The sequence below is a fragment of the Adiantum capillus-veneris genome, chromosome 1 (assembly GCF_014529385.1).
Source record: "Adiantum capillus-veneris isolate H3 chromosome 1, ASM1452938v2, whole genome shotgun sequence".
Taxonomy (NCBI): Eukaryota; Viridiplantae; Streptophyta; class Polypodiopsida; order Polypodiales; family Pteridaceae; genus Adiantum; species Adiantum capillus-veneris.
The window spans coordinates 92,117,316-92,135,676 of NC_140931.1; the positions used below are offsets into that span (position 1 = coordinate 92,117,316).

The following is an 18,361-nucleotide window of genomic DNA, read 5'->3' on the forward strand; positions in this document are numbered from 1 at the left end:
AAACTACATTTCTTGATATCTTTTGTTATGGTTCGAGTGTCTTGTCAACTTCCCCGAGGATGGCATTCATTTTCGCATACTTCACTTCTTGCCCTACTTTGAGTGTGGTGATAATTTCAACAAACTTTTCTTCCTTTGCAATATCATTGAGGTATATTGTGTTTTAGTGATCGTCATTTGGAGGACACTTTAGGATGGCCAATTGGTGAAATAAAAGGCTTAGTACCTCCGAAGTGTTTTGAGAGCATTGACAATTCTATAAACTATAAAGATGCAGTTTTAGAAATAACTTTAAATTATTGATATTACTACAGAATATCACTTCAAGAGATGCCTAAATGTCCTTTGCTGTCCTTGCAAGATCCAATTCCTGAACTAGATTATCGACAAGACCGAAACCGATGAGAGCAAGTGTCACTTCATTCTTTTCAATTCAATTAAAATCCCTTGCCAGGTTGGTGAGAATATGATCAAGCTCTATTTGTGCTATGACCTTCCTCTCTCCTTTCATCATGAAAAGGTACATTTTTGTTTTCCATAAGAAAGATACTACTCCTATGACACAAGTGGAGTTGACCTTTGATGGCACAAGCGTTAAAAGTGGAGAGAGAGAGAGAGAGAGAGAGAGAGAGAGAGAGTTAATTAAAGAGCTGGTATGCTGATGTAAAAGATGATTTTGGGGCTGATGTAAAGGAAATTGTGGCTGCAAAAACCGCCACTAAGTTCCAAAACCATGTCCATTTTCTCTACAGATGATATTAAAGAGGTAGTTGCGCAATTCCACTCAACTTCAGTTGCATCAAAGCCACAGCAGTATTAGAGTGCGAAAGGCATCGCACCAACATATACATGGCACCTTTACAAGAACGGAAATACAACTTGTCTTCCAAACCTGACCTCCCTCCCTCTCCACCAGGCTGCCCAATTCATCGAATCAGATGCCTTTGAGCAGGAGGCTAAAACCACTACAGGGCACATCATGGCCCCGTTTGTTGAAGATGGCCTCCTCCAAAGCATTCAAGATTCCAGCCCACCCATTTCTGGGTTGCTTTCAAGTCTGAAGTCGTATTCCTCAATCAAATCCAAGTTGTCTACTAACTTATGGTACACTTCACACCCTGCACACTGACAAAGCAACGTTGTTCATTTAGCATGACGAGAGTAAATTTTATGTCATCTTTTGGCATAATTTGAATCAAAACATAATGCATTCATTGCCAAACCTGTACAAAGACTGTTCCACGAGCGTAGGCATGAGGATTTATGAGCCGTTGACTCCTCTCACCACATGCATCACAAGTGAAAGTGACTTGAAGTCTTCTTCGAGGAAGATTTAGATCAATCTTTGGTACCTGCATAAACAATCGACTGATTCCCAGGGACTTAGATAACACAACCATCATCCGCATTATCTGCTGTTACCTACATGTTCCTCTAAAGGCAAGGAAGAAGATTCCTCTTCAGGTGAACTATTCAACAATGCAACTGAATACAGAAGTCTGCAAGCTGCTCCCCGGCCACAGGCTGCAAAAGGTAAATATTTTTTATGAGTTGTGAATCAGCAGAATAATTTTCGAGTCCTCACTTTAGTTCTAAAAACGGGTTCCTGATGCGTCAAATTTCAGGAGCATCCTGACAGGAATATTCCATGGTCGAACAAAACATTGATGTTAATCAATAGCCGAACTTAGTAGCAGGCATGCGGTAGTTCAAGCATACAGAGTAGACCACCATGTCTGTGCATTTCCATTCAAGTAAGATGCCGCCCTTTACACCTTGGAGTGTTCCGTGAACCAACCTCTAGAGAAGGCAATGTCAAACTGCTGTATAAACTCAAGGGCTCGACGGGTGTCCTAGTAGCCTAAAAACGTCTCAAACCTAACGGCCTGATCCCCTTCCTTGAATTCCTTGGGCTTCTTGCTCATCTGCTCGTTGTCAGCAGAGGACGAGCTCTCCTCCTCTGAATGCTACATAGCCTCCCATGCCTTCTAGACTTTTTCAGAAATCTGCTTTTCTTACTTTCCTTGATTCTTCTCCGCTTCTTCTGCCTTTACTCATCCTCTCTGGAACTAGAGGACGACTAACTGTCCGAACTCTCTGAAGACAGAGAAAAATCTGGATCATCCTCGAAACAAGCATGTTGTCAGGCCGCTCTACTTCCACGATAGGAAAAACGAACAAAAGCATGCAGATTAAGCTTATTTGAAGTCTATATGTTTATTGAGCAATGACCAGGGCTCGATAATAACAAGTTCAATGTTGAATGTATGCCAGATGCAGCTTTGAAGGGCCAAAACCTATGTTCTTGATGCTAAAAGTGGATATGTTTGAAGTTGTCAGAAGTGAAAGTTTATGGACTAAAAATGTAGTACTCAAAATGCTCCACACGCGTGGAGTCAAGCCAGTATGATGATCTTCCCCTTGGGCTTTACACATTGGCAAATGGGGCATGGAGCAATAAATGGGAGCTCCTCAGAGATGGGGAGCATTTGGATTTTTCAAAAACATTTTCAATATATTTTTTAAAACAATTATGGTGGAGGTCCATGGTGTAGTGCCACGTGGCAGACTCGATAACCCACATGCGTTGCGGCAGCTGGAAAATGGGGAGTACTTATATGGAAGGGAGCCACTCTAAGGGTATCCAAGAGAGGGTGAGAGCTCGTGGAGCTCCTGGACATGGCGTTCGTTGGCTAGCTCTGCGCGCAGTGGCGCTCTGGCGCACGTGGTGGTTTGACGGCGCTTTGTCAAGCGGACGGTGGTGGCTCGTTGATGATGTTGATGCAGTTTGCCCGATGGGGCGCGCTCACACAGGGGGACCTCGAGGCCCTCCCTTTTTGTTGAGGACATGGAATCCTTGTTTGGGGGGGGGGGGGGGGGGTAGCAGTGATGCCGCTGCTACTGGGGGGTCTCTCCCACGCAAGGCTAAGGTCGGAAGGTCCCGATAAAGCAAGGATCATGCAATAAAATGGACAAGTGATCGATATAAATAAGGGCCAAGAATAGTAAAATTCGCCCTATAAGGGAAATTTTTTTGTCATTTTTGGGTGCTATTGGTGTGTTGTTTTTGGGGTGAAGGAGGAGAGAGTTCTACAGGGAGAGCTCGAGGTTACGGAGCCATATAAATCTGTATTTGACAAAGCATAGGTTAGTCCACAAGTCTCATATGATGTGTCTGAGGAGTTGCAAGAGCCACTGATTGTTGCCGAAGACATGCTATGCTGATGGGTGTTGATGATTCAAGAGATTTTTCAAAAACATTTTCAAGAGATTCTTTTAAACTCTAAGGGTGGAGGTCCATGGTGTAGTGCCACGTGCCAGACTCAATAACCCACATGCGTTGCGGTAGCTGGGAAATGGGGGGTACTTGGTATTCAAGAGAGGGTGAGAGCTCGTGGAGCTCTTGGACATGGCGTCCGTCGGCTGGCTCTGCGTGGTGGCGCTCTGACGCACGTGGTGGTTCGGTGGCACTCTGTTGGTCGGACGGTGGTGGCTCGTTGGTGGTGATGACGCAATCTGCCCAATGGGGCGCGCTCACATGGGGGCCCCTCCAGGCCTTCCCTTTCTGTTGAGGACATGGTACCCTTGTTTGGGGGGGGGGGTAGTGATGCTGTCACAAACTGCTGACATGTCAAAGCCCTGAAGAATGGAGCCAGCTTGCAGATGCCGGCTGAGGGGCCTAAACCCTAAGAAGAACAAGTAACAGAAGAAGAAGTCCTACCAACTTATGGGGACCCCGTCCGATGGGCCCCAAGTGACATAAAGGATTAAAATAAGGCAGGACATACACACGAACAGACTGTACAGATCTCCGCGTTTTGCGTTGACTGCTGACGTGGCAGTTGTACGGATTTCCATGATTTACGCTGGCAGCTTTTTGGCCTTGCTTTTGGACCAAAAGCTTTTGAGTTTGAAGGCTTTTCATGTAAATTGTTTTTCATAGGCCAAGGGCCTTTAAATATGTGCGATGGGCTCATTCTCTAGCATGCTCCTGGAGAAGGTGCAGAGTCTGAAGTACCGGCATATACTGTGTTGATGCAATATAAAGAAATACCGAAAGGGGCGCCAAGGTTTGGGGCCAATACTTTCTGGTGTGGAATTCTGTCACAAACTGCTGACGTGTCAAAGCCCTGAAGAAGGGAGCCAACTTGCAGATGTCGGCCGAGGGGCCTAAACCCTAAGAAGAACAAGCAACAAAAGAAGAAGTCCTACCAACTTATGGGGACCCCGTGCGATGGGGCCCCAAGTGACAAAGGATTAAAATAAAGCAGGACCTGCACACACACACACACACAAACTGATGACGTGGCAGATTTTCGAAAATTGCACTGACATGATGACGTGGCAAGCTGTACGGATTTCCGCGTTTTGCGCTGGCTGATGACGTGGCATAACTGTACGGATTTTCGTAAATTATGTTGGCAGCTTTTGGCATTGCTTTTTGGACCAGGAGCTTTTGAGTTTTGGAGGCTTTTCACTGTAACTGCTTTTCAGGCCAAGGGCCTTTAAATATGAGGTTAGGGCTCATTCTCTAGCATGCTTCCTAGCGAAGGTGCAAAGTCTGGAGTACCGGCTTGTACTGTGTTGATGCAATCTAAAGAAATATCGAAAGGGGCGCCAAGGTTTGGGGCCAATACTCTTTGGGGTGGAATTCCGCCACTCCGTGTCGCATGCCGTCTCTCTCTTTCAGTTCAATTGTTATTGAAGTGCTTAAAGTCTGTTCAGTCTGTTCTTTTCTATTGGCACATGGTGCCTGTCTTGTGACAGTGGTATCAGAGATCAGGTGTGTGCTTTTCTGAAAGCATACCGCTCCTACCAAGGAGTAGACAGAGTAAGATTGCACTTTCAAAAGTTCATTGGAAATTTTAGCTTCGTACTTCGACCCCGGGCTTATTAGCCACTCCACCCTTACTACATCGCGTATTGGGCGCGCTCCCGTCTTCACCGCTTATGTCTTACACGGCATAAGCCATAAAGATCACTTGCAAGAAAAGGATCCAGATTTGTTTCAAGTCACTGTTTTTCTCAGAAGCAGTGCCATGCAAATGTTGATTCTATAGCTACCAAGCCGCACATTTCCAAGGACTTGGCAAGCTTTCAAGAAAAATTTGGCCCGAATTTATATGGTTTCTGACATCTTCCTTCACAGTGCAACTTCTGGCAGAGTGGGATATCCAGAAATGCTTGCCATGGAAACCCTAGCAGATTATATCTTGAAATTTCTCGACATCTCTCAGTAGATGTCTCTTTACGAGCAGATGACCTTGGAGGTTCGGTGTGATCGCTATCTCTTGGGACTACCATCGCCGCCAAAAAAACACTGTCTGTCCAAGAGTTGATGGACCATGCTGTGCTCGGCTACGACGTCATGGAAGGAACCTAACCCTAATTTTTGGTGCAGGTTCCAGGATGGAAAGTCAGTCGACTTTTTCAGCTCAACTAATGTCGAGATTGCTTTTTAAGTTTGAAACCTGTTTGAGAACTTGTTTCGTGATCCTGTTTGGAATTTGTTTAAAATGGATGGTATCTGTTTTGAACCTGTCTTGGTACCGATTTGAATTGTTTGACTTTGGTTTTAATACTGGTTTCTGTCACAAAGTGATGACGTGGCGGACAACAGAAACCCTAATTTCTGCCAGAACTTCTACTTTCCGAAAATTGCGGAGGCTTTTTTTTTTTTTTGAAATGATGAGCGACGCGAATTTTGCTTTCTAAAGAGAGAGAGAGGACTATTGCTTTTGATTTTAAAAGCTTTTGGGGCTTTGCTTTTGGGCATCCCTTGTAACCTTTAAATAAGTGGTGAGGGTCTCACTTCTGAGAGCATCTGGACGCAGAGTCTGAGAGTGAAACCCTAACCGCTCTCTTGTATTTCGATGATTGATTAATACAAAAAGAAATACCGAAAGGGGCGCCAGTCTTTGGAGCCAATATCTCTAGGCACGGAACTCCGCTGGGCCAGTGCAAATCTATTGTGATCTGTGAATTGTTTTGAAGTGGTTATTTGGTGCTGTCGCGGTTGATTCTTGACTTGGAGTGTCCAAGTCTGTTACAGTGGTATCAGAGCACGGCCGATTTCTCTTCTACGAGAAATCCGATCCTCGAATTTTTTTTCCCGCGGCACCTATGGCTTCAGGCAATGATCAGTTGACTCCCTCTGCATCTGGAGATGCGGGCTGGGATCACAACGAAGATTCAGACAGAGAGTATGGCCCGCCTCGGCCTACTCAGGCGGAGCAAAGAGAGATGGAGCGTCGTCAATTGATTGGCGATGCAACAAAGATGATGCTCAATTTTCCAAGGACCCGAAGATGGCAAAATATATGCCTCTTTGGAAGGTACAGATGGAGTGGCAAAGAACCACAACACCACTCCCGAAACCCGCTCTCAAGAAACCTTCTGCCTCCAAGAAATATACGGAGAAGGAACTAGAGACCGTGGTTGATGCACGGATTGCTCAGCTTTTTGACGTGCAAAAGAAAGGCAAAAAGCACGGCAAAAAGCAGAAGAAAGGCATTGACTTCCCGGGATATTTGGGTCGTCGGTTGACATTTGACAAGGCAAAGAAATGGAAGAAGCGTGTTCGATTTGAAGGAGTACCCAGTTCTTCTTCTTCTTCTGACAGTTCTTCTAGCTTCTCGGATTAGAGCGAAGAAGACAGAAAAAGCAAAAAGTGAAGCAAGACACAAAGCTTCGAAAAGGGCAAGAAAAAGGCAAAGAAGGCTACATCTCGCCCAGAGACTGACAGTTCTACTGAGGACTCGTCTACAGTCAGCTCAGATTCCGATGACGGAAAGTTTTATGCGAACAAGAAGAACTTTTACAAAGCCAACCAGTATGACTTTCTCGAAGATAAAAGCAAGAAAGTCCGAGAGTTTAAGGAAGGTGGCCACTCGATCAAGTTTGATACTCAGATGCTTCGAAGGCTTTGTCTTTTATACAGCAGTTTGACATCGCTTTCGCGGGACGACGCTATTCAGAGCACTCCAAGATTCGGAGAGCTGCCTCTTACTTCAAGGGGAATGCTCGTACTTGGTGGTCCACGCTTCTTTTAAACAACACTGCGCCAGTTAAATGGCTGAAATTTAAGAGGCTTTTTATTTCTTCTTGGTTGACTCAAGAGTTTGAGCGAGATATACGAGCTGCTTGGAACCATCTTCGGATGACCAAGAAAGACACAATCAATGCTTATTGATTGAAAGATTCTGGAGCTCTTTTCTACCCGTCTCTTCATTCAAGAAGATCTCGTTCAGAGAACAGATTGAGCGGTTTACCTTGGGTCTACCTACAGAGATCCGAGATCACTGCTTGGAACAGAAGACAGCTTCTATTCAGGAGTTGATGAGTCATGCGACGCGGGGCTTTGCCATTCACTCTGGCAGTCTGACCTACCCCACAAATGAGGCTATGACACAACGAGCCGAACAGACTTCTGGGAATGGAAGTAGAAAGAAAAAAAGAGCAACCAAGAGAAAAATGATGCACGACCCAAGCTTACTCCTGAGGAGAGAGCTCGCTTCATCAGAGAGGGCAAGTGCTTTGGATGCGGGGAACAGGGACATATCTCCGCGAAGTGCCCTAATAAGGCACAGAAAGAACAGAATGATAAAGACGACGACAGGCCTGAGAGTTCGAGAGCAGCTGAGGAATGTGGCAGAAAAGGCAGATAGAAAAGCAGAACTGGTACCACATGGCGTGGGACCTACACCGAATCTAATGAATGAAAGTACAAACTTTGCCGCTTTTGGGGCAAAGTGAAGGATCAGGAAGCTCTTTTCAAGGAGCCAAGGCCAACTTATTTTCACTTGGAATTGGCGGCTCGATTTGAAATTACGCCCGATAGACTGACGCCACAGGCAGAGGTAGTTCGACTAGCACCCGGATGGGATGTTGCCATTACACCGAGCATTGGCAAACTTTGTTTGCAATGACAGAGGTGTTCAGGGCACGCGAGTGACGTTCTACTCAGGATCCCTTGGTACCACAAGAACTACGCCGTGGTTGACTACCGGGCCGAGAAAGCGACTTTGATAAATGAAGGGCTTAGAGATTGTAGTTGATGAACTTCAGTTTCTTACTCATTCTTTGGGAGAGAACTGAACGCTGGATAAAGGTTGAATATGTTTTGACCTGATCAAAAGAATGCCAAGATTTTTCTCCACACTCATGCCGATTGCTTTTCAGAGGGCCTGAAGATCAAACCATTGATCTGATACCTGGAAGCACGCCACCGAATCGGCCACCTTACCGTGTGAGCCGAGTACAAAATGAAAAGATTATGAACCCAGTGAAAGACCTCTTGGAAAAGGGTCTTGTCCAGCCTAGTACTTCACCGTATTGCTCTCCAATGTTGTTGGTTTTGAAGAAAGACGGATCTTGGAGAATGTGCATCGATTATAGCACTCTCAACGAAATCACCATCAAGAACAGATTTCCGATTCCTAGGATCGATGATATACTCGACAGGTTACAGGGATCCTCGTGCTTTAGCAGGATTGACTTGAAGAGTGGATATCATCAGATCAAGATAGTGCCGGGAGACGTCTACAAGACAGCTTTTCGGACGACTTTTGGGTTATTTGAGTTTTTGGTAAGCCTTTTGGCTTAACTAATGCTCATGCGACGTTTAACCGGATGATGGACAGGATGATGGACAATGATACTCACTTCGAGAATGCTACTTGATGAGAAAGACTATGTTGTGCGTTACACAGCCGTTGAGGGATAAGGTTATGACTGAATGCCACTATCCACCTTTTATGGGTCACCGCGGCATTGCTACCACCATGAAAGGGGTAGAGAGATACTTCTTTTGGCCGTGACTCAAGAAGGATGTGGAAGAGTTTGTGCGCAGTTGCTTGGTATGCCAGAAGGTCAAGTTTGACAGGCATAAGACACAGGGATTGTTACAACCTTTACCCATACCCAACCACCCCTGGGAAAGTATTGCAATGGATTTCATTTTTGATCTCCCAAGAAAACAGAATGATCACGATGATTTTCCGATTACATGGCACGTCTGAGACGATGAGTTTGTTTTGGAAGGCAACTTGGGAGAACATTGGCACGCGGTTGTAGTTCTCGTCATCGTTCCACTTGCAGACTGACGGGCAATTTGAGATTGCCAATTCAGTGATTTTAGATTTATTGAAGTCTTGTATCTCGGATCAGAAGACTCAATGGGAAAAGAACTTACCTTTGGTGGAATTTGCCTACAATAACACGATACACTCTTCGACGGGGAAGACGCCATGTGAGATTGTTGAAAGTGCTGCAAAGGTTCCATCCTTCCTGAGCACGAAAGATTAGATATTGGAAGCGGATGAATATTCGCGAGATTTGGATAGGGCTTTTGCCAAGGTTCGCGAGACTTTGCAGGAGTCTCAAGAACGACAGAAAAAGGCAGCGGATCGCCATCGTCGCGACTTGAAACTGAAGGAGGATGATTGGGTGCTCTTACTTTTGAGAAGGCACGCCTAAGAAAGAAAAAGGGAAAGGAGAGGCTTTTTCCAAAGCGTAGTATGTGATACTACGGACCTTTCCAGATTACTGAAAAGATAAATGATGTCTCCTTCCGATTGAACCTGCCAGATACTTGGAGGATTCATAATGCATTGCATGTGAGTCTCTTGAACCCTGTTAAGGGTGATGTGCCTGATGATGGAGAGCCTGATGAGCAACCCGCAGTGGAAGAAAACGAGGAGATCCTTGTTCCTGAACAGATTTTGGCACATAATGATACGAAGAAAGGTAAAGTCCGAAGGCGGTTCTTGGTTAAATTCAAGAACTTTCCTGCATTTGATGCGAAGTGGATGGAGGAGGAGGACCTAGCAGATACTCCTCAGATTGTGAAACTTTACCTCGATGCTTTGGTTTAGCATAGTCTACTCCAAACGGAACCCAGAATTCAGCTTGGCCAGAGACCTGGTGCAGTGGGATGCACAAGAGGGGAGTTACTCCACTCCTTTGTCAACAGATGCCTTGATTTTGATACTAAAGTCACTGATGTCTCTTTGAGCTTCAGGGATACTGAGAGCTGACAGTATTCTGCTGGATGACTTTATGAAATGGACTTCTTGATTATGATACTGATTTGTTCTTGACTTCTTGTGACTGCAAGAATTGATAGACGAAACGACTGCAACATTTTGGTCTGATTGATCTCGAATAGACATGGTTGCAATAGGGGTTAGTCAATCGGACATCGATGAGGTCCCGATTGGACCTAGATGTGATTGCTAGCTACATTGCCGATAAATCATGGTCTAAGATCCGAATGAATGTTGAATGTCATGTGATGTCCTGTGATGTCTGGTGATGTCTTGTGATGTCATGTGATGTGACTGTCAATTTTGTACATGTGCTAGATGTGTGTTCCTAGTACGTAGGTACTAACCGTCAGTGTCTGCTAAGACGGTTTATGGCTTTTGTCGGTTTTGCACGCGTAATCGCGGTCGATTACAATGCTTTCAAGAGGGGGGTATGTCACAAAGTGATGACGTGGCGGACAACAGAAATCCTAATTTTAGCTAGAAACCCTAAAATTCTTGCAAACCCTGAAACCCTAATTTCCGAAAATCTTTTTTTTTTTTTTGAATGATTGCTTTTGATTTTAAAAGCTTTTGGGGCTCTGCTTTTGGGCATCCCTTGTAACCTTTAAATAAGTGGTGAGGGTCTCACTTCTGAGAGCATCTGGACGCAGAGTCTGAGAGTGAAACCCTAACCGCTCTCTTGTACTTTGATGATTGATTAATACAAAAAGAAATACCGAAAGGGGCGCCAGTCTTTGGGGCCAATATCTCTAGGCACGGAACTCCGTCGGGCCAGTGCAAATCTATTGTGATCTGTGAATTGTTTTGAAGTGGTTATTTGGTGCTGTCGCGGTTGATTCTTGACTTGGAGTGTCCAAGTCTGTTACAGTTTCAATGAGTGGTGATTTTACTCCTGGGTGGAGTAGTGAGAAATTATGTTTGAGAATGCTCATGGCCCGAACCCTTGTGGTTATCTATGGGGGGAGTATTGAATGATTGAAAAGTGTTTTTTTTTTTTCTTACTCATGGCCCGGACCCTTGTGCTTATTTACGGGGGGAGTATTTTTGTTGTGACTCCCGGCCTGGACCTGGATGGTTATACGGGAGGAGTATTAAGAAGTCTGAGCAATGGTTACTCTCAACACCTCCAAACAACGCAAGCTGCGGTCTGGGGGACGTTTGGTTGTAAAAGGTCTCTATATCTCCCGGCCCGGACCTTGTTAGGTTATGTGGGAGGAGTGTTCATCGACGGCTTTATGTTTCTATGTCTTGTAACATGCATATGTGAGCATTTGTGTTGCATTGTGATGTGTCAACCACTGAGTATTCCTAATTGGATGAGATTGCCTGGGTATGTAATTTTAGTGCATCAAGACACCCGTGGAAGATCAGTACGGTCTGGGTGTGATGGCTAATTTTACTACACCGAAATATCAAGAGTTCCGATCTGGACAAAAAGAGAAGCCAACTCCTTGATCAAAAGAGCCGAAAGGAGAAGCTAATTCCTTAATAAAAAGAGCAAACTGATTGTCCCTCGGAATTTTTTTTGAGCTAACTTGAGTTGTTTTGCAGATATGCTGACATCTCCTCTCTTTCAAGAAGAAGAGATGTCACAAACTGCTGACGTGTCAATGCCTTGAAGAATGGAGCCAACTTGCAGATGCGGTCGAGGGGCCTAAGTAACAGAAGAAGAAGTCCTACCAACTTATGGGGACCCCGTCCGATGGGGCCCCAAGTGACATAAAGGATTAAAATAAAGCACGACCTACACACAAAGGCTTGCGCATGAGCTGACGACGTGGCAGTTGTACGGATACTATAGATTTTTCATTGGCTGATGACGTGGCTGTTAGGTGCAACGGAATGAATGTTTGCGCTTTGCTCAAGATGAGTGCTTTGAACTGTGCTCAAGGTTTCTTTTGTTCTTATGGAAGGTAGAGCCTTCCGTTCTTAATGAGAGAATGCTATGATCACAAACAAAGTGAATGGACATTGTGCGTGCAAGTGTATGAGACTGAGAGATAGAGAGAGAAGAGAGATACGACACCAGAGAAGTAAAACCCTCCTCCGAAGGCCCCACTCTCGTCGGCGAGAGTGGTCTACTTATGATTGCACAAACTGATACAATGGGAATGCATATGATTGATGCAAGTCTAGGCTATGTCGATGTCGACGACGGTGATGGCGAGACCGACCTAAGGGCTGAAATCTGCAATCTTTTATCTGCTATCCAAATTCCAAAAACGCTATGGGCTGAAATCTGCGGCAAGTCCCAAAACGCTGATTTTGGGGCTGTTTTCTGATGATCTTTGTTGCTGAAAATCTGCAAGTCTTAGGCTGAAAACTGAGGTTTCTTGGGATTGAATCTGCTTAGTGCTATGACCAAAAACGCTAGGCATGGGGGTTCCTGTGGCGATGGCAATGGCTGAAAACGCTGATGTGTTGCAGCTTTGCCGGCGATGCTGAAACTGTTGCAAAAACGCTAGCTGAGGGAGACTCCTGGCAATGATGCTGGATGTGGGAACGCTAGGGCTGAGAAGGTCCTTGCCGGCGATGGTTTGCTGATGCAAAATGCTAGGGCAAGGGGGAAATGCGGTCTTGTGTCTGATGAAAAATGCCAAGGGGAAAAGCGGCTGGCGATGAGGAAAAACGCTATGGCTGAGTCTTGCTTGGAGGGGAGAACCGCCAAGGTCTTGCTTGAGAAGTTGCCTGCTGAGCTTGGCTCCTGTTGCCTCTTCTGCCAAATAGTGCTAGTTTAGGTTTGCTTATATACAAACTTACTCAATTTGCCCTACCTACTTTCCAACAAAAGTCACTTAAAAATAATAAGTGAAAAATGACAAAAATAGGTAAAATAGGCTAAATGCACCGGAAAATTCCCCTGAAGGATTCTAATGGGAATGCTTATGATCATGTTGTGTGCACCCAGAGGATATGCATCTACACTAAGTGACTGGGCATGCACGGTCTACGAATAGACTCACAAAAGTGCCAGATCGCTTCTAAATCTAGACTGACTGGACTGACTTAACCCTGATCATGTTGTAGCTTGTCCACGGACACATAGGGTTGGATGTGTCTCATGACAATGGCAGATTGTAGAGGTCTCTGTGTTTTGCACTTACTGCTGACGTGGCAATTGTATGGAATTCCATGATTTACGCTCGCAGCTTTTTGGCATTACTTTTGAACAAGAAGCTTTTGAGTTTGAAGGCTTTTCATGTGAACTGCTTTTCATAGGCGAAGGGCCTTTAAATATGTGCAATGGGCTCATTCTCTGGCATGCTACCTGGAGAAGGTGCAGAGTTTGGAGTACCGGCTTGTATTGTGTTGATGCAATATAAAGAAATACCAAAAGGGGTGCTAAGGTTTGGGGCCAATACTCTCTGGGGTGGAATTCCACCACTCCGTGTTGCGTGTCGCCTCTCTCTCTCTCTCTCAGTTTAGTTGTTATTGAAGTGCTAAAAATTTGTTCAGTCTGTTCTTTTCTATTGGCACATGGTGCCCATCTTGTGACAGATGCCGCCGCTACTAGGGGCTCTCTCCCATGCAAGGCTAAAGTCTGAAGGTCCGGATAAAGCAGAGGTCATGCAATAAAGTGGACAAGTGATCGATATAAATAGGAAGGGCCAAGAATAGCAAAACTCGCCCTATAAGGGAAACCTTTTTGTCATTTTTGGGTGTTGTTGGTGTGTTGTTTTTGGGGTGAAGGAGGAGAGAGTTCTACACAGAGAGCTCGAGGTTGTAGAGGTTTCCATCACTCTCTCCATCATCGTTCATCGAATGCTCTCTCAGCTTATGCTCTGTTAATCTTGTTGATAAGTTCGCTTAGACTTTTTGTAAGGAGGTTAAACTCCTTAATCCTCATTTAATTCAAGTTACAATGCCGTTAACGACCCGCTTTGGCTACTAATTAAGCTTTACTTAAGGTTTATTTACCATCATGGTGGTTGTTAGAGCTATCTGTGTTTGCTATTTTCTCTCTCTAGCATCTCTCATAGCCAGAGGCTCTGTGCCTTCCCGGCTCACCTCTTGAACGCATATCCCCCGACCACTTCTTGGATCTACTTGCCACTTCGAAAGTCAACTTCCGGCCCAAATAACCGAGGAAATCCATCGATTTTCTCTTCTTCTGAGAGTGCTTCAAGACTTCCTTTATTTGGTTCATCTTCTTATAAACAGCTCTGTCTAGCTCTTACTGCAAGTACAATTTCCACTTTTCTGCACTCATATGTCCTTTCAGCTTTCTTCCCGACCAGAGAGGAGAATCAATGGCCTCTCACCATCTCGCATGAATCTCATCAATCGAGTAGTTCTTCAGGTGTTTTGCAAATCTCGGGTCTCTGGAATACTTGATCAATCTTTTCACACACGTGTCAACCTGCAGTTGACGTTTGTGATCCGCTCTAGCAAAATTTCCCACCGAAAATTTGCTCGATTCTTCATTCTTTTCTTCAGTTCCCACGTCAAATCTATCACCCAAAGGATATACAAAATGGGGCTGACATGATGTGTACTATTGATACATCGAGCCAATGAGGAGGTGCGTAGTGCCATGTGATGTGGCCATGATCCAAACTGAAAAGGATTGAAGATCTCACCCATTTCCTCAGAAAAGAGTATCTACGCCGCTCCAATGCCTTGGAGGAGCCTGTTGAAGGTGCAATGGGAAAGGGTAAATCAGGTGATAATCCTGTCCGCAACCGTGAGCAAACCTCCTCTCGAGACCGAGCAGCCAATAGATCTCATATCTCTTGTGATAGATCTCCTCGTATACAAGCTCCTAGCGCGTACCGCCCACCAAATGGATACAACAATGACATGCACCCCCCCCCCCCCCCCCCATGTAGGGCGTCCAAGCAATGGGAGAGGGAGCCCTGGAGAGAGGATGAGAGATCAATCAATAAAAACGCCACATAGAGAGAGAGAGAGAGAGAGAGAGAGAGAGAGAGAGAGAGAGAGAGAGAGAGAATGCTAGAGTGAGAAAACGCTAGAGAGAGAGTGTGTGCCCAAAGCATTGAAAGATCTTCATAGTGATCACAAAATGCCATAAAGTACAAGGTACAGGGAAACTAGAAAAGCGCCCTACCTAGTCAGAAAACCCCACAATCCTGAAAAAGGCCAATAAATGTTAATAAATGTGTAAACTCACTGAAAGTGACTTGCAAAAACACATTTAGTAGCACAAGTGCAAAACACTAGAAACTTTGACTAGGGAAACCCTAGGAATAGGGATCCTACCTCATGCCAGCCTATCGCGTTATCGTGTTGTGGCACGTTTATAATGTGAAATCAAATTGTTCACCTCAAATCTTGCCTTTTGTTATATGGGACTAAATGCTACAGTGTACATAGTGTTACATGTGTGAAAACGGTTGCCACCGTGTAGATACCAGGGCTGCGAGGCCCTTCGGGTAACACTATGGCATGTTTTATCACATAAAAACATGCCCAATTTGGTTTAGAAATGTATGTATGTCAAGTGCATAGAGATGGCACACTCGTTTTGCCTAGAAAGTTCATTGCGGGCGATCTTGGCTAAAAATGGCATGTCTTATGCGCGGCTATAAACGATGCATCTAAAGTGCTTGCCAAGTGGAAAAATGAGGTCCAACATGTCGCCAAGGAGACTTTTCCACAATTTCAAAGATTTTTCCCAGCTTGTTTTGGCTTTTTACAGGCAAAATATTTGCGCAAAAAATGGTCATAAAATGGTAAAAAATTACCCAAAAATGGCTGAAATGCCACATAACTCACGGTGCCATGACTATTAGAGTTGGAGGAGCTCTTTTGAAGAAGAATATCAGTTCATTAAGCCTCTCTATGAAGGGATACACAGGCTTCTTCTATGGTGTGCTAGTGTAGTCCCGTGCTACTCCTACCCTGTATTCGAGAGTGTGGGGGATCCAATTAGGGTCTTCTCTCCTCGAAAAGGTGCGTGAGCTTGTCTATGGAAGTGTTGAAGGTTCCATGAAATGGCCTCAACGAAGGATTGAAGAAGGAAGAAAGGGTTTTTGATAGAGCAAACATGCACTATACCTGTGCAATTGGGAGCAAGGTTACACCAAATCATCACACACACAAGAGTTTTGAGTTAATCTTGGTTCTTTTTTAGAGTGAAGCTTTCATAGCCGGAGTTTTGTTCATTTTAAGTGTCTTTTGCTTCAAATCTTCTACGACTTGCTTGATTTTGCTGCGAACTCTCACAGTCAGAGGCCCGGGGCTTTCTTAGCCGTACTACCACTTCTTGACAGCGTGGGCAACACCGTGGAGTGCATCGCCAAGAAAAGGTACGTCTACCTCAGATACGGGCGGGCACAAACACAAAACAACCCTCACTCTTGCAAGATACTTGAGCCACCACCGGACAAGAATCGGACCTCTAACAGTATCCCACTACTGCTTTTTAAAGTTAATTTTTTGAGGAGCTATTAAAGAGTCTTTTGCGTAGGACATTTTAGACAAGAGAACAAAGTTGAAGACTGTGACTGGAAGTAGAAGACTTGCAAATTCCTACCAACTGTGGTACACACAATAAATCACCACATGTTTGAGTCGCAAGCTAGTTCCAAAGCGACCGGCTCCAAGTGGCCTCCATTTGTCGGAAAGTTGACATGCGTCTGAGTAAAGGGGAGGTTCGAGATTTGGTCTACGCTCCTTACGGAACTGAGACAATTCAAAGTGCAAATTCTTGGCCAAGGCTACAAGGGGCCAAGTATGATATGTTAGGACTCAGATGAGCTTCCTAGACCCTTTGCGTGCGGCAGCATACATCAGATAATGGCACCATAGTTTCAACCATGCATGCAGTTGATGCATCTACCGAGAAGAAAGCCTTTCAAGTCCCGGTCTCTTCCCTATTCTAAGTTAGGAGTGTATTCCCTTTCTTATTAGATGGATCACTTTGCACAGGAAGCCAAGAAGCAACCTAAGGTAGAAGGATTTTTATATTTGAGTAGGTCGTAACTCACAGGGAAAGGAAAGTGAAGGGTAAGTTGGTCTCAAAATACCTGGTCACGTTCAGGAACTACTCTGCTCTTCATGCAAAGTGAATGGAGGACTCCACATATACTCCTCAGTTGTTAGAGCTTTATGTTGAGGCTTTGGGTTTAGCTGCGACTTTTCCAAAAGTGCACGTCGATTCAACGGGTTAACTTTCGTGCAATGCGCGCTTGTCACATATTCATGACCGACTACGATACAGTCAACCACTTGTCATAAAATCTAATATCTAACGTCAATTCAACGGGTTAAGTTTCGTGCGATACGCGCTTGTCACATATTCATGACCGACTACGATAGAGTCAACCACTTGTCATAAAATATAATATATAACAAACCAAATGATTTTCTCATATTAAATTGATCATTTAATGTGGGAAATAAATGGAAACAAGGGTTAGGAGTCAACCACTTGTCAAAAAATCTAATATCTGGAAGCCAGGTCTTAGGAACTTGCTCCCATTCTAAAGATGAGCTGCTCGCTGCTGTTGTAACTTGTAATCCCCTCCCTACACCTTCGCCCTCCCCCCTCCCCCCCCGCCAAGCGCTGCCCGCCTGCCCCCCCCCCCCCCCCCGGCTAGCCCTCGCTACCCCCCTCACTGCTCTGCTCGCCCACGCGCTGCCCTAACCCTGCTGTAGCAGCTCGCGCTACTGCTGCTGCTGCAGCCCCGCCCGCCTTTTCCGCCCCTGCCACCTCTGCCGCCAGCTGCCCTCCCTTGGTGCAGTCGCTCCCGCCTTTTGCTGCCAGCGCTCCGGCATTTACCCCCCCCCCCCCCCCCCCCCCGGCGCGCCTGCTTTTTATTTCCTCCCAGTTGCATCCTGCAAATCGGTACCTACAGCATTGAGTCCATTTTGGGGCAGTGCTTTGCGTGCCAAGTTGCAGATTCCGCCCGCCGTCCTCTTCTTACGCCACAGCAATAGACACAGATGGAGGCTCCAACTTCGCCACAGAGGGACTCGCCTGAAGCCCCCTCGCCCGACCCGCTGAGCCCACCATTCGACTTGCTCTTTCGCCGACAGAGCAAGCGAGCCTTGCCGCAGAGGTAGAGCGTTTGCAGGCGACTTCGGTCATCTGCAAGGTTCTCGGCACCTGACCTAGCAGAGGAGAGCTGCGAGACCTTCTCCAGGCCCGCCTTCTCGCAGAGGTGGGCAAGATTTTGGATGTCCAGATTCTCGAACGGGGGTACTACCAGATCGAGTTCGAGACCTCCGAGATCGCCTCCAAGGTCATAGCTATGAGTGCACTGGCCATTCGAGCATCGCGCGCACACTTTCGACAGTGGCGACATGGTTTTGACCCGACTTCGGATGTGCTAGTAGAGGTGGCAGAC

General features: G+C 45.6%; 1 protein-coding gene across 2 annotated transcripts in view; it reads right to left on the reverse strand.

Moving 5' to 3' along the window:
• Positions 1-638: 638 nt before the first annotated feature.
• Positions 639-18,361, reverse strand: part of LOC147465184 (uncharacterized) — a 67,353-nt gene continuing 49,630 nt past the window's right edge. For both annotated transcript variants that reach the window (XM_086511263.1, XM_086511254.1), the window contains exons 4-6: positions 1,427-1,524; positions 1,224-1,352; positions 639-1,125 (exon numbers count right to left, since the gene is read on the reverse strand). In XM_086511263.1, the coding sequence (XP_086367389.1) occupies positions 1,018-1,125; positions 1,224-1,352; positions 1,427-1,524 (335 nt within the window). In that variant the 3' untranslated portion in view covers positions 639-1,017. The remainder of the gene's footprint in view (positions 1,126-1,223; positions 1,353-1,426; positions 1,525-18,361) is intronic.